The sequence below is a fragment of the Hemitrygon akajei genome, unplaced genomic scaffold (genome assembly GCF_048418815.1).
Source record: "Hemitrygon akajei unplaced genomic scaffold, sHemAka1.3 Scf000148, whole genome shotgun sequence".
Classification (NCBI taxonomy): domain Eukaryota; kingdom Metazoa; phylum Chordata; class Chondrichthyes; order Myliobatiformes; family Dasyatidae; genus Hemitrygon; species Hemitrygon akajei.
Genome location: NW_027332034.1, coordinates 219,453 through 236,061, shown reverse-complemented (window position 1 = coordinate 236,061; position 16,609 = coordinate 219,453). Strand labels below are relative to the sequence as shown.

The 16,609-nt window shown below is 48.5% G+C and overlaps 1 protein-coding gene across 2 annotated transcripts in view; it reads right to left on the bottom strand.

The window, feature by feature from the left end:
* Positions 1 to 428: 428 nt before the first annotated feature.
* The window catches only part of LOC140723928 (NACHT, LRR and PYD domains-containing protein 3-like), a 47,774-nt gene continuing 31,593 nt past the window's right edge, over positions 429 to 16,609 (bottom strand). For both annotated transcript variants that reach the window (XM_073038470.1, XM_073038471.1), the window contains 5 exons: positions 9,778 to 11,515; positions 8,563 to 8,649; positions 8,237 to 8,407; positions 1,326 to 1,493; positions 429 to 1,163 (listed from right to left, as the gene is read on the bottom strand). In XM_073038470.1, coding sequence (XP_072894571.1) covers positions 1,076 to 1,163; positions 1,326 to 1,493; positions 8,237 to 8,407; positions 8,563 to 8,649; positions 9,778 to 11,515 — 2,252 coding nt within the window. In that variant the 3' untranslated portion in view covers positions 429 to 1,075. The remainder of the gene's footprint in view (positions 1,164 to 1,325; positions 1,494 to 8,236; positions 8,408 to 8,562; positions 8,650 to 9,777; positions 11,516 to 16,609) is intronic.

The window sequence follows — 16,609 nt, the reverse complement described above, 5'->3', positions numbered from 1 at the left end:
TGTTGGGACAGTGTGGAGGGAGCTTCACACTGTGTCTGTCCCCGGGAGTGTGTGATGGGACGGTGCGGAGGGAGCTTCACACTGTGTCTGTCCCCCGGGAGTGTGTGATGTGACTGTGTGGAGGAAGCTTCACTCTGTGCTTTACGCCGGTTTTCTATCCCCATCCCTCTCGTACTCGGGACCTCAGTAGACTCACGGCGATTTTATCTGCGGGGAGGGGTGGGGGAGCAGGAGGAGGACAGTTAGCCAGGAAGGGGATTGTGTGGAGATGAGATCCTGGGCACCCAGACTCTGTCAGTCCGACCTCCCTCAGCCTGGAGCTGAGACGCTACTGTGTCAGTGTGAGGAGCTCCGACCCACTGTTGCAGTGCACAGGGTGCGGGGGGCAGCAGAAACCTCAAATAAAACTCGAGTCCGGCACCAGGACAGGAAGTTACAGCGGTTTATTGATTTCATCATGACAAATGTAAATTAAACAATGTGTGAGCTGCTGACGTGCGGGAGTAAATAAGCTGCTCCCGACTCACTCACAGTCACACACAATTAACCGACCAGCGACAACGAGTGACCGGTTGAATAATCAGTCCCGTTTCTCACTGTCACTCTGCATCGGGGAACCGATGATTATGAAATCACACTACAGGGCCATGTCCGAGATCGCTGCAGATCCAGGGTCACTGCCGAGGTATTTGTCAATTTAACTGACTGCCGAATGCACCGTCCTCAGCAAAGGGAACGGAAGGATTCTCTCCCCGGATAATCCCGCTCCAACACACTGGTGTCTCAGACTGTGTCCCGGCCCCCGGGCTCTGCCTGTCTGTAGAATTCCCTGGGGTCTCAAGAGAAGGAGTCTCGAGCACGAACGTCCGGCGGAAGCAGCGCCGCCGGACAGGAGGCGGAAATACATCACTCACAGGAGCTAGTTGCGTTAGAAGCGTTGAAAATTACACACAGAGCACGGCTATTAAAGGGGAGGGCGGAAGTTAAAGGGGAGGGCGGGGAGTTAAAGGGGAGGGCGGGGAATCGGCCAAAATGTTCCCACCCCGCGTGTGGGGATGTTCACACTTTCAGATGTTCACAGATCCACTGTCAGTTCGGGTCTGGGTTCCTGCAGAGATCTCAGTTCCTTCTCCCCGGTCCCACTGAACCGATTCTCCCCCAGCCTGAAACAGATGGGAGAATAAAGATGAAATAAACAGATTACACAACAGTGTCAGGAACAGGGGACCGGGGTTAATGTTTCAACAACACTCAGACAAAAATCACCAGAAAACCCGCGGATCCGCTGATATTTTATCACATTGAACATTCACGCAAACACTCACTGGATCAGCTTCAGACTCGGGAGGGTCAGTATGAGACGGCGGAGAGTGGGGACAGATCGGTCTGTCAGCGAGTTTAATTCCAGGTCCAGCACCGTCAGTGATCGATTTTTACTGAGAGCGGAGACGAGATCCTCGACACCAGAATCTGTGAGACCGACATCCCCCAGCCTGAAAATGAGAGAGTGTGAGGGTGAAGGACACAGAGAGACAGGAGACGGTACAAATCCCCAGTGTTTATCAGTAACACAATTACTGATCACATTAATGTTCAGTGTCAGACACACAGTGACTGTAAACTGTTACGAAAACCCCGTAACCAGGTAACTTACCAGCAAAGATAGATGGATCAGCTGAGTCGGATGCTACTATTTTCAAACGTTTTATTCAACAAGGGCACAAACGTATGGTTAATACAAAACATTCAGATCATACACGTCGTCAAAACTCAATCTAAAACACCGGTGTAACCATAATCAATCAGACATAAGCTCTACAGTTGTCTAGGGGGTAATACTGAGTCCAACGGAAGTATAAAGAGTCACTCAGAAGTTTGCAGGCATTTCCTTTCTGGGAACCCGCTGGGGTTTTTACGTTGTAGAGAGAAAGAGATGTTTTAGAAAAGATGAACACTTGCCCGTCGTCTTGGCAGAGCAAATCCTTGGAATCAGGGGAGCAGACTTCCCCGTTGTTATTTAAAAGCAGTCTTTCGTTGGTTTTAGCCACAGATTCAAATTCGGAATCTAACGCACGTGGCTTCCTTCAAAATGGCGTCCCGCTCCCACGGGAATCGATATCGTGTTTCCTTGGTGTCTCCTGGGTGCGTCTGAGGGTTCTCCCCCCCTCAAACCCGCCTTTATACTTCTTCACGGGATCGCAGGTGTCAATCAAGTTGCAGGTAATGCGATCTCTCTCTCAGCCAGCCCACTTTGCCCGAGGGCTTTTCACGTGGTCTCCATGAGACAATAGTCAATGTCACCTTCATTCTGCTTCTTGGGAGAACATGGTCTCTCTCTCTTTTTGGGTCAGTTGACCCCCCCCCCCCCCTTAACTAGGGTTCTTGTGATTCTCACAAAGGAGGGGGCCAACGGCATAACACCTCCCCCCATAACGGGTTTTTAACCAGCGGTTAAAAACAGGTTGGTACAGGATTTTTTTTTAAATCTACATACTACACAAGCTTTTCTCTTCACAGAGTACTACTGTTATACATTCAAGTCAGGATCTAAAGAGGTAACAAGTACAGTGCCCCTTTTCTTTAATACCTTACCCTACCGTGCCATACATCGTATATTTAATTCAGCACCTGGATAAACAATCCGCTAGCACATTATCACTCCCCTTTATGTGCTGGATCTTAATATCAAATTCCTGCAGCATCAGACTCCAGCTTAATAACCTTCTGTTTTTATTTTTCATATTGTCCAAGAATACCAGCGGGTTGTGATCGGTATAGACCACTAGCGGTCTTTGCGCCGGACAAATGTACACTTCGAAATGTTGTATCGCTAACACAAGCGCTAACAATTCCTTTTCCACGGTAGAGTAATTCCTCTGGTGTCTATTGAACTTCCGAGAGAAATATGCTACCGGGTGCTCCACTCCATCCCCCGCTTGCTGCAATAGGACTGCTCCTGCCGCCTCGTCGCTGGCGTCCGTGGCCAAGGAGAAGGGGGTTAACAGATCGGGCGCTTTTAACACCGGGTCATGGCACAGTACGGCTTTTAACTTTTCAAAGGCATTCTGACAAGAATGACCCCACTCAAATTTTTCCTCCTTCTGCAGTAATTTTGTAAGGGGGAGCGCAATGTCCGCGAAATTTTTACAGAATTTCCGATAGTATCCCACCATGCCCAGAAACCTCCTCAGGGCCCTTTTATTGTAGGGTACAGGGACCTCAGAAATAGCCCGGACCTTCGCCTGCACAGGGGCCAACTGCCCGTCTCCCACGACATACCCCAGATAGGTGATCGTGGCATGACCAAACTCACTCTTGGCGAGGTTTACTGTAAGGTGGGCTGCCGACATTCGGGTAAACAAACTTTCTACAGCCCCCAGATGCTCCTCCCAGGTGTCATTCCAAACTACCACATCGTCAAGATAAGCCTTGGTGTGGGTTAACCCCTTTATCACAGCGTCTATCATCCGCTGAAATGTCCCTGGGGCATTTTTCATCCCAAACGGCATAACGTTGCACTCGTACAACCCGGACGGGGTGACAAAGGCTGAAATCTCTCGAGCCCTGTCCGTTAAAGGAACGCACCAGTACCCCTTTAGCAAGTCAATTTTTGTGATGTACCTTGCCTTCCCCAGTTGATCAATGCAATCATCCACCCGGGGAAGAGGGTAAGCATCGGTCTGGGTAACCGCGTTGACCTTCCGATAATCGGTACAGAATCTTATGGTCCCGTCCGGCTTTGGGACAACCACGCAAGGAGAAGCCCACGCGGAAGAGGATTCGCAGATTATCCCAGCAGCTAGCATATGTTCAATCTCCTTCTCTACCAGCTGGCTCTTTTCAGGATTCATCCGATAAGGGGCTTGTTTAATAGGTTGGGTTGAGGTAGCTATCACATCATGTTGCGTTCCCTTACACCTTCGGGGGACATCTGGGCATAAGTCTGCATGCCGGTTAACGAGCTGTATTACCTGCTCCCGCTGTTCAGGCTTTAAGTGGCCAACTTTACCCGCAAGATTCGCCAATACGACAGAGTTCTCTAATCTGGTAGGGACTATACCTATCTTGTCGAACCGTTCTGGTTCCTCCTTACCATCCCCCTCTACCTCATCGGCTTTCATGGCCGCGCCAACAACCGTGGGGGTGGGTTCGTGATACCCTTTTATCATGTTCACGTGAACTAACTGGGTCGGCTTTCGCCGGTCGGGGGTTTCGATCACGTAATTCAGCGAGTCTATTTTCTTACGCACTGTATATGGTCCTTGAAACCTCGCCCCCAGGGGGTGAGTAGCTACCGGGAATAGGACCAGGACCCGGTCGCCCACGTGAAACTCTCGTTCTCTCGCTCTCCGGTTATACCACTGACCCATTTTTTCCTGAGAGGCTTTAAGGTTTTCGTTTGCCAAGGCGCATACTTGACGCAGCCTTTCCCGGAATTTCAGCACATAGTCGACCACACTGACTTGGGCGGTCGGGTTAGACCATTTTTCTTTCAGTAGGGTTAGGGGTCCCCTGGGCCTGTGACCGAAAACCAGCTCGAACGGACTGAACCCCAGGGAGCACTGCACTGTATCTCGTACGGCAAATAACAAAAGGGGTAAAGCCTCATCCCAGTCTCGAACGTTCTCCTGGCAATAAGCTTTAAGCATGGTCTTTAGGGTAGCGTGGAACCTTTCCAACGCTCCCTGTGACTCCGGGTGGTACGCAGAGGCCATAATCTGCTTCACCCCTAGCTGGGTCATCATCTGCCGAAATGCGCTCGACGTGAATGTACTTCCCTGGTCTGATTGTATCTCCTTGGGTAGCCCCACGGTGGTAAAGAATTTGATAAGGGCCTTCACCACCGCAGAGGTCCTAATACTACCCAGAGGCACGGCCTCGGGAAATCGTGTAGCGGCACACATCAGGGTCATGATATACTGCCGCCCACTCGCAGTTTTAGGTAAGGGTCCCACAAAATCCACAATGACTCGGGAGAAAGGCTCCTCACATGCGGGAATAGGTCGGAGGGGGGCCTTAGGGATAACTTGATTCGGCTTACCCACCACCTGGCAGGTATGACATCTTTTACAATACTCAGTAACATCTTTTCTCAGATTGGGCCAATAGAACTCTCTCTGAACCCACTCCACGGTCTTCTTTATTCCTAATTGCCCGCCTAAAGGTCCCTTATGGGCTAAGTCAAGAATGTCGTCCCGATATACTTTCGGGACTACTATCTGATGTAGCACCGCCCAGTCCTCATCGGCCTGCACCGCAGGGGGTCTCCACTTCCTCATCAACACCCCCTCCTGGAGATAATAACCCTCTGGCTCTGCCTCCAGTTCAGTCTCAGAGAGAACCGACTCTCTCAAGGCTACCAGCTCCTCGTCACCATTCTGTTCCCGTACAAACTCTCTTCTGGCTAAGGACCGGTCTACCTCTTCCCGATTTCCCACTCGGTCCTCCCTACTCTCCGTTTTCCTTTCCTCGGACTCTCGTTGGTACAGAGTCGGTAAAAAAGTTTCGGCCAAATCAAAACTGGCCAGATTCCACCCGCTCTCGGTCTCAGCGGCCCTTTTCGACATGCTGCGAGTGACCGCACATGCGGGATAGAATTTTTTTTATGAGGGAGGGTCTTCAACTCTCACGGGCTGGGTGGTCAGCTTCACGGCGGCACCCATCTTCCCACCCGCTAGGTCGTTACCCAGAAGGACGTCCACTCCTTCTCCCGGCAACTCCGGCAGGACCCCCAGATCTACTGGTCCCGACACCAACTCACAATCTAGAAGGACCCTATGCAAAGGCACGACCTCGGTTCGGTTCCCGATACCTGTCAGGGCTACCTCCCCCGTGCGAGGGCCGAATTTTAACACATTACGGCTAATTAACGATAGTTCCGCCCCCGTGTCTCTCCAAATTCGTACGGGAATTGGGGGGTCCCCTTCCTTCAAAGCTACGGTTCCTTCGGACCTAAATGTCTCCCGCCCCTCCTGTATTCCATCTGTCTGGGGCCTGCTTGTCGATTTTCGGATCGACGCAACACAGCCTATGGAAATAGCTGCTTTCCCTCGTTCCGACTCCTTCCTCGGAGCAGGGCATTTTGATGCAATATGTCCCACCTTTCCACAATTAAAATCTCCAGGTCTCCTGTCTGTTATCCTCACTTTTTGTGCTAGCTCCCGGCGGAGTTTCTCCCTTAGCCGGCGGACTTTCCCTACCATTCCGACGGTCTCTCAGGTAACTTTTTGGCGAGGAAAACTTTGTCTTGTGGGTTAGGGCATATTCATCTGCGACCCTAGCCATCTCTGAGATGGACTGATTCGTCCTCTCATTTAAATACATTCGGATCTCTTCCGGAACGCAACCTTTAAATTCCTCAATCAAAACTAACTCCCTGAGACGCCCATATTTCTCGGCCACCTTTTCAGCTGTGCACCAACGGTCCAAGAGCACGCCCTTCTCATGGGCTAGCTCGGTATACGTTTGATTCCACCCTCTTCTTAAATTTCGGAACCTTTGTCTATACGCCTCAGGTACTAACTCGTAACCTCGGAGAATGGCCTCCTTTACTTGAGCATAATTTCCGTCCCTTTCTGGGGGCAGCGCGGTATATACCCGCTGTGCTTTTCCTCGTAACACACTTTGTAACAACGCCACCCACTGCTCTCTGGGCCACTGCTGATTCCCTGCCACCTTTTCAAAAAGCAAGAAATAACTATCAACATCCGTCTCCTCGAACGGGGGGACCAACCTCAACACCCGACTAATATCAAACCCCTCCTGTCTCTCTTCCCCTTGAGTTCTTCGCTCTTGCTTTCGCCTGTCCAGCTCCAATTCATGGCTCCTTTGTTTCTCTTTCTCTTCTGCTTCTACTTCTAGCTGCTTTAGCTGGAGCTCACGATCCCGTTCTATCTCTAATTCCTTTAGTTTGAACACATGCTCTCTTTCCACAGCCCTTTCCTTCTCAGCTCTCTCGGCTTCTTTTTCCCTCTCAGCTCTCTCTCTCTCTGCAGCCTTCTCAGCTGCTTCTACTTCTAGCTGCTTTACTTTAAGCTCATGTTCCAGCCTTGCTTTCCCCAACTCTGCCTGATCTGTCCCTCTCGCTAATCTCCTTTCGGGAATATTTTCCAAATCCTCAGCTGCAAACACCTTCTTCCCAACGTAATGCTGTTGTATGACCCTTCGCACTTCCTGCTTTTTCATTGCTGGCTTCACCGCTGTGAGGTCTAATGCCTGCGCCAAATTTACCAAGTCTGATTTTGTAGCCTTCCTTAGCGCCTCTACCGTCGGGTTTCTCCTAAATTCCTCCACATCCATCTTTGCTGGTTTCCCGTCTGGCTACGTGCGTAACCAGATTTAAGTTTGGACTTACAGCCCGATTCACTGACCCTCCCGTTTGGTTTCAAATCCCGGACGAGCCCCCACTTGTTACGAAAACCCCGTAACCAGGTAACTTACCAGCAAAGATAGATGGATCAGCTGAGTCGGATGCTACTATTTTCAAACGTTTTATTCAACAAGGGCACAAACGTATGGTTAATACAAAACATTCAGATCATACACGTCGTCAAAACTCAATCTAAAACACCGGTGTAACCATAATCAATTAGAAATAAGCTCTACAGTTGTCTAGGGGGTAATACTGAGTCCAACGGAAGTATAAAGAGTCACTCAGAAGTTTGCAGGCTTTTCCTTTCTGGGAACCCGCTGGGGTTTTTACGTTGTAGAGAGAAAGAGATGATTTAGAAAAGATGAACACTTGCCCGTCGTCTTGGCAGAGCAAATCCTTGGAATCAGGGGAGCAGACTTCCCCGTTGTTATTTAAAAGCAGTCTTTCATTGGTTTTAGCCACAGATTCAAATTCGGAATCTAACGCACGTGGCTTCCTTCAAAATGGCGTCCCGCTCCCACGGGAATCGATATCGTGTTTCCTTGGTGTCTCCTGGGTGCGTCTGAGGGTTCTCCCCCCCCTCAGACCCGCCTTTATACTTCTTCACTGGATCGCAGGTGTCAATCAAGTTGCAGGTAATGCGATCTCTCGCTCAACCAGCCGACTTTGCCCGAGGGCTTTTCACGTGGTCTCCATGAGACAATAGTCAATGTCACCTTCATTCTGCTTCTTGGGAGAACATGGTCTCTCTCTCTTTTTGGGTCAGTTGACCCCCCCCCCCCCTTAACTAGGGTTCTTGTGATTCTCACAAAGGAGGGGGACAACGGCATAACAAAACACAATCTCCCACAGTCTGGTACTTACTCCAGTTTCTGTATTTTACACTCCGGGTTCCTCAGAGCCGCAGACACCGATTTCACTCCTGAATCTCCCAGTTTATTGTTATTCAGACTCAGCTCCGTCAGTGATGGGTTTGTACTGAGAGCGGAGACGAGATCCTCGACACCAGAATCTGTGAGACCGACATAATTCAGCCTGGAGATGAGAGAGAGTGAGGGTGAAGGACACAAAGAGACAGGAGACGGTATAAATCCCCAGTGTTTATCAGTAACACAATTACTGATCACATTAATGTTCAGTGTCAGACACCCAGTGACTGTAAACACAATCTCCCACAGTCTGGTACTTACCAGAGTTTCTGTATTTTACACTCCGGGTTCCTCAGAGCCGCAGACACCAGTTTCACTCCTGAATCTCCCAGTTCATTCCTCCCAAGTCTAAACACAAACAGACAAGTTAATGAAAAAAGTAGTTGAAACCGTGGGCCTGAGGGAATTTCTCTTACTCGAATATTTCAGAAAACATTAAGCCCTTCAGTAAATCACTGATCTGAGTTCCCATCACTGTCAATGTGCCTCACTGACCAGCTCCAGCGTATTCACCAAATGACGGTGTTACCCTGTGATCTCCACATATTTTGTCCCATTCCCCGATGGAGAGAAAAGTGTTCCTGACGTGAGTGGGAAGATTTTTGATTGAGAAAGAGTCGAGGCGAGATGGTGGAAGGTCGTGGAAGGGGAAATGGGGAAGAGAGATCCCACAGGGTAAAGGTGGCAGAGAAGTGTGATCCAACCTCAGGAAGGAGAATGTGGAAGAGATATCCCACAGGAGGAAGGGAGATAGGGAAGAGAGATCCCATAGGAGGAAGGCAGTTGGGAAAGATTGATCCCACAGGAGGAAGGGGGATGGGGAAGAGAAATCCCACAGGAGGAAGGGAGATGGGGAGGAGCATTCTGACAGCAGAAGGGGGGTAGGGAAGAGAGATCGCACAGGAGCGAAGGGTGCTGAGGTAGGTCGTTTGTGAGCGGAAGATCTGAATTAGTGACCATATTCGGGAGAACATTTGCGGGCGTGTCGTGCATATTTTCCCACAGGTGGACTGATGGTGACAGTCACAAATGTGGCAGAGCAGAGGAAGGACAATCTCACAGAGGTAACACTCTCACTCTCACTGGGGCAGTCTGCTAACAGTCTCTTATCTCTCACCGGGAAGGAGGTGTGAATCTCTGACCCACCTGCTGCAGTCAGTGTCGGTCTGGGTGTCAGTAACAGTGAGAAGGAACATTGTCAATGGACGTGTCACAGGCAGCGAGAAACACGGCCATTCCTGTGATTTACTACCATTAAACCAATGGTCGTTGTTCACTGATCTGATGAAGTCTCCAACATCCCTTCACTAGGATCCACAGAACCCTCCCGTCCTTGGGGAATTACTGACCGATCCCCTGGCCATTTGTCACAATTCTTCACAATCTGATTTACTACAGTTTAACCCAAATTCCTTTACATTGAAGCAACACAATGAGACAGTTTCACAGTTCAGAGTGAGAGATAAATCAAGTTACCCCAACTCCTGGCACTTGTGCAGCCCGGGTCCCAGCCGCTGGATTCCTTCACATTCAATGTTGCAGACAGCCAGGTCGAGGTGTTTAATTGTATCACAGAGTCCGATGACATGAGACAGGACCGTGCAGTCAATCGGGGTCAGTGTCCTTCCACTGAATGAAAGTGTTTCCACAGATCCCAGTGAGGCCTGAGCCAGTCCACGATTCTGAGACTCAAACAGGTAGTGCAATGTGTTCAGGAGGCTCCTTTTACCAGCTTCACTCCATGTGTTTCCACTCTGGCGTTTAACCTCCTCCTTCACCCAGTCAATCACCCGGCAGGTTGTTTGATGAGGAAATGGACCCAGAAACTCCTCCAGGCCCCGAGCTGTCATTGGAGAGGAGAGACCAGCAACAAAACGGAGAAATACCTCAAATCGCCCATCTGTCGTGTTGTGGGCTTCAGTGAGGAATTTCAGGATATCCCCGGGATGTGGATTCAGGAATTGTGCGACTGCAGCTACAAACTCTTGGATGGTGAGGTGTGGGAATGCGTACACCACACACTGGACAGAATCCTGTCTCTCCAAAAGCTCCATCAGGAACCCGGACAGGAACTGGGAAGGCTGCAGATTGTAGTTGATCAAATCTCCATCTGTAAACACGATCTTCTTATCGAACACTCCTCTGAAGGCCATCTGACCAACCCTGAGTAACACATCACGGGGGCTCTCGATCTCACGGCCATGGTTTTTCAGGATGTTGTAAATATGGTAGGAGTACAGTTGGGTGATGGTCTTGGGAACTCGCTGTGGGTCCCTGACTCTTTGTGTGAAGAAGGGGCCCAGTGCCAGAGCGAGGATCCAGCAGTAGGAGGGGTTGTAGCTCATGGTGTACAGGATCTCGTTCTCCTTCACGTGTTTGAAAACAGCTGCTGCTACCGTCTGATCTTTAAAATGCCTGAAGAAATATTCCTTCCGTTTCTCACCAACAAATCCCAGGATTTCAGCCCAGACACTGATCTCTGCCTTTTCCAATAAATGTAACGCAGTGGGGCGGGTTGTCACCAGCACTGAACACCCTGGGAGCAGCTTGTGCTGGATTAAACTGTACACAATGTCAGACACCTTGCACTTGAATCCAGGATCTGTGCATGTGGACTGAGGTTCTGTGGCTCTCCGACTGTCAGCAAAATCAATTGCGTCATTGAATTCATCCAAGCCATCAAATATAAATAGCATTACCTCTGGATTTTTCCACAGTGTTTCCAGAAGATTCCTCAGGTAAGGATAAAAAAATAGCACCAGGTTCGAAAGGTTGATTATACAATCAATGGTGTTTAAATCTCGGAATTTGAAACTGAAGACAAACTGGAACTGTTGGTATAATTTCCCCGTGGCCCAGTCATAAACCATCTTTTGTACCATTGTTGTTTTCCCGATTCCCGGGACTCCAGCCACTGCTGCTGAACACCGAGATTTGTAGTTACTCCCGGAAAAGCTGCTCTGGAACAATTGTTCAGTCCGGATTTTTTCCAGCTCTTCCCGGAGATGTTTCTCTCTCCACTCCTCGTGGTCTCTGCCTCTTGCCAGCAGCTCATGTTCCACCAGTCTCCGATCTCGAACAGTAGAAATGACCGTGAGCTCAGCGTATCGATCAACCAGTTGGAAAACCTTCACCTTCTCCGTCATCAGGATTGTGTTCACTCTCAGTGTTTCAGTTTGTGCCCGCAGAGTCTCCTTGTGTTTTTGTTGAACATCTTTGATGGGAACAGAGAACATTGTCAAAATGTTAAATGGCTCAACTGACAAAGAACTTTATAACTGCATTTCTACATTCAGTGATTGAGATTACATGGATTAATTTTATACTTCCAAAGATATTAGGATAAAATAAAATTCTGTTCACAGACACCGGAATTGACAATGATGAAAGTCCCAGAAAATGTCCAATCCTCATATTCTGACACTAATGACTTGTGAAGGTAAACATTCCCCTGATATCCTATTGCAATCCTGACTGCACTACGTTACAACAACATTTCACTATGTTTAAAGAACCCCTTGCATTCTTAACAGACGATGTTAATGTTGATCTGGTGTGGACATACGGAGAGCAGGACACTGCATTTTGGCAAAGCTGTACACTGGGGAGTCACAGGTGTCCACTGCTCTTGCATCAAAACAGGAGCAGAATATGCGGGAAATACTCAAATCAGGCAGCATCTGGGGGAGAATCACAGTGAATTTGCGGATCGAGAACCCATCGGAATGACAAGAAAGAAAATGGGTAGTTTTCAATCGCAGTAATGGAGGGTTGGTGGAAAGGTGAAATCTCTGTTAATGGAAGAAGCCAGAAGCGTCTGTCTCAGTGATGTACATCGTGTTTGTGGGAAAGGATGGTGAAGTCTTGGCAACTGCTACTCCTCAGTCTTGTTGTGGGGGTGTGGGGCGCTCTCTTATGAGGCCTCCGTCTGTCAGAGTCGACCATGGATGTCCCGCCCCTACAACCCGGGACACTACGTAATGGAGAGGAAGCTTTGCCGATGTAGCAAGCTCCCTCTCTCCATGCATCTGATGTACACAAAGGAACGGATGAGACTGACACAGCTTGGGACCAGAGGTGTCGCAGGATATGCCAGTCTGCGTTGGACTCCATTTAAGATCGCCTTAGGGCCTCCCGGTCAAGAATTTTCCCACTGGGTTTTCTCCCAAAGTCTTCCCCATGAGGGGTACATTTGCAAGGCAGTGGAGTTTTGAGATCAGAGTTTTCCTGCTCCTGGGTGAGCTGCCAATCACAGCCGATGAGCCCCATCTGTCCAAAGCGACTGGTTGTAAGGCACCAGTTACCCGCCTCTGCCCCTTCTCCTGTCAGAAGGAACGCTTCCACCGGGCATAGTGACTAAACCACACGTGAAGACCTGGAGCTGGACTTGAATGTCAGAGGCTATTTGAGTCGCACGCCACTGGGAGCATTTAATAGGTCTTGGGAGCTTATCCCCTCTACCACCTCCCGGGTATGACAATCTTAAGCAACCAAGGGGCGCTGTATTATTGACAACAATGAATCGATAAATTGGTTTATTAATGTCACATGCACCACGGAAAATGGAAAACTTTTCTGCATGTGATCCAAATAGATCATTACATCACATTGGTGCAATGAGGTCGTAAAATGAAAAATGGAACAGAATAGTTCAGGGAAACAGTGTTACAGTTGCTGAGAAAATGCAGTGCAGGCAGTACAAAAGGTAGGAGGCCAAAGGATCATTGGAAGATCAGGGTTTTGTCTTTTGGAACTATGCTCCTAAACTGTAAAATTCAAAACCTAACATTACAGTACTGTACAGGTCTGAGGTGTATATTAGGACTGACAACATTTTGTCTTTTATTTTCTAGTTCGCACTTTATCCCGTTGTGATGTGGTTTGAACAACATCGTCTGGATTATTACTATTGTTATTTTCTTAGCCTAAACTGCTAAAACTTGAAGTACGGGCACAGCCAAGCACACTCATGTCTGAATTGATAGGGAATTTCAGACTGTTCTCGTGGTGTATAGTATTGTATGTTTTCGAAGATTTACAGAAATATTGCCATGTGGGCCTAATTTATTAATACTATTATGTAAAGCCTTTGGGGTGATACCAGTTATCCATATTACGATTCGGATATTGAATACCCTGTTCGTGTTCCATAGTCTTTCATTTTCCCCTTTAGTTCAGCATGTTTCTGGTGATTTTCACTAACTCATTTCTGTAAGTTATGTGTGGTTGGAATGGCTATATATATTTGAAAGTTTTTTTTTCCTTGCTTATTCTGTAAAATTATATCCGAGCGGTTATCATGGATTATCCTATCTGAAATAATGATCGGTCACAAATGATATGAAGGACTCTAACTCTAAAAGTGGAGCAGGCTTGTACTTATAGCAAGTTATGGTGTTCTTCGTCAGTTGTAGTTTAAGCAAGATTTTTGTAAATGTTGTCCACCACTTGATTGTGCCTGTGCAAGTAATGAGATTCAGTTAAACTGCTGCAGGATCCTGGAAAGTGTTGGATTGTTTCTGGTTTCTCTTGTAATTTTCAGCATTTATCGTCTTGGACCTATAGGTCTTTTATTCTGTATTATTGATAACTACATGTGTTAACAACCTTGTCCTGTATTGCTACAATGATCCCTTCGGTTTCTGGGAAAAGGTCTCCAACTCTGACCCAGGGGCTCGATGCTTCCTTGTCGAAATCTAGTGCGCTCAGATCATGTGGATGTCTTCCGTGGGGAGTCAGACTCTTCCATTGGTTAACGTTTTCTACTATTATGATACTTTCTTCATTTTTATGGGTTATACTTTCATTTCCGTTCAGTGATGTGTACCCTTCATCAGAATTGCATAAGCGTGTATGGGGTGCTGAATCCTCCTTGTGTTGTTGCAAATATATCCTCAGAGCTTATTGTGGATTTCAGAAAAGGCAAGATGAGGGAACACAACACACCCATCCTCATAGAGGGATCTGATGTGGAAAGAGTGAGCAATTTCAAATTCCTGGTTGTCAATGTCTCCGAGTATCTAACCTGGACCCAATATATCGATAAAACTAAAAAGAAGGCACAACAGTGGCTATATTTCTTCAGGAGTTTCCAACATCACTCGAATATTTCTGCACATGTAACTTGGAGAGCATTGTGACTGGCTGCCTCACTGTCTGGTTCATGGGGACTACTGCACAGGATCGGAGTAAAGCGCACACTCAACGATTCAGAAGAACTTCTCCTCTGCCATGCAGTTTCTGAATAGACATTGAACCCCTCGATAGTGCCTCATTAATCTTTTATTTTTTTCATTTCTATTTCTGCACAGCTTATTTAATTTAATATTTCATATAATCACGCAGACATGCATAGCTCTATATGCTCAACTTCCAGGCCCTGAAGCCATTTTACTGCTCAGCCAGCTCCACTGGACATGCCTCGTGTCTCGCATGGACAGCTCCAGGATACCGAAAGCAGTACTCCACGGAGAACTCTCTCAGGGCAAGAGAGATCGTGGTGCCCCGCGCAAGAGGTACAAGGACCAAATTAAGCAGCAGCTCTCTCAGGCAAATATGGAGGTCAATGAGGGGCAGCCGCTGATCCACGGAAAAGCCAGGAATTTTGAGGAACCCAGAAGACCGACTGCTGAAAATAAGAGAAGATGCAGGAAGGATCCAACTACCCAAGTGCCCATATCCGCGTTGTCCCTGTGTCCCAACTGCTCCCAGGTCCACAGATCCAGAATTGGCCCCTACATTCACCAACAATTGTGCCGTCGCTCCAGCATCATACCGACGTCCTTTCAGACCTGATGTTACTTTAATTTAATTTTCTAATTTTATTCTGAGACACAAATTTTGATTAGATCACATGGATAACAGAGCGACTCTCTTCCATTGCCAGATCTGCAACAATACACAGATCACCCAAAAACAAACCTTCACGAAGATCTGCTGGTTAAATTACGCGATCTCATCTTGCAGAGGGGATTGGGCCTACAGCCCTGGGAGTCGCCTGATGCTGGTGGCCGGAGGTGGGGACGTCGTAAGCGATGTGCGAGGAAGCGGAAACAAGGCAAGCGGGCACGGGTCCGTGCCAGGCAAAAAGCGAACCCTAGCCGGCCGGCTCTCCCGTCCATTCTGCTCTCCAGTGTCCATTCCCTGGAAAATAAATTGGACTACATCCGACTCCAAAGGAATAATCGCCGGGATACAGAGTCTGAAGTGCGTATGTTTTCGCAGACACATGGCTCACTGATGGAATTCCGGACGCCGCTGTTCAGCTGGATGGACTCGCCTTGTTTCAAGCAAACAGGGAAGCAGTTCTTTCCGGTAAACTCACGATGGAGGCTTGTGTGTTTAAATCAATACAGAATGGTGCAAGAACTCTGTGCTGGTTTCCAGACACTGCTCATCGTTAGTGGAGTTTGTGACTGTTCGATGCAGACCATTTTATTTGCCACGGGAATTCACCTCTGTCCTTATATTCGGTGTGTACATTCCCCCAGCGCTAATGCTAAGGAGGCGCTCTGTGAACTGTACGGGGCTATTAGCGAACTGCAGAACGCACACCCTGATGGGCTGTTTATTGTCGTCGGAGATTTTAACCACGCGAACCTCAAGTCAGTGCTCCCCAAATTCCATCAGTATGTGGACTTTGCAACACGTTGGACCTGGTTTACACAGGGGCAGAGCACTGCCCCCACCTCGGTTACACAGACCACATCTCTGTTATGCTAATGCCAGCATATAGACCGTTTGTCAAGCGCTCCAGACCAGTTCAGAAGCAGGTGAAAACCTGGCCAGCAGGAGCCATCTCTGCTCTTCAAGACTGCTTTGAGCACACTGACTGGCACATGTTCAGAGAGGCTGCAACCGATGGCGACTCTACCAACTTAGAGGAGTACACAGCATCAGTGACTAGCTACATCAGCAAGTGCATTGATGATGTTACTCTGTCCAAGACTATCACTATATGTGCCAACCAGAAGTCGTGGATGGCCGCGGAGGTGCGTGCCCTGCTGAGGACCAGCGACTCCGCCTTCAGAGCAGGCGACAAGGCAACCCTAACAACAGCAAAAGACCAAACTGTCTCGGGCCATCAACTACAGGACAACATCGCCTGACTATGCGGGCGATGCTTCCCTCCCAGGCACGCTGAATAACTTGCATGCTAGATTTGTGGCGGAAAATGATGTGGCGGCGAGGACATCCACCCCTCCTCCAAATGACCAGGTGCTGTGTCTCACCGTGGCCGATGTGAGAAGAACCCTGCGCAGGGTCAACCCAAGGAAGGTTGCAGAACCAGACAATATTCCTGGCAGAG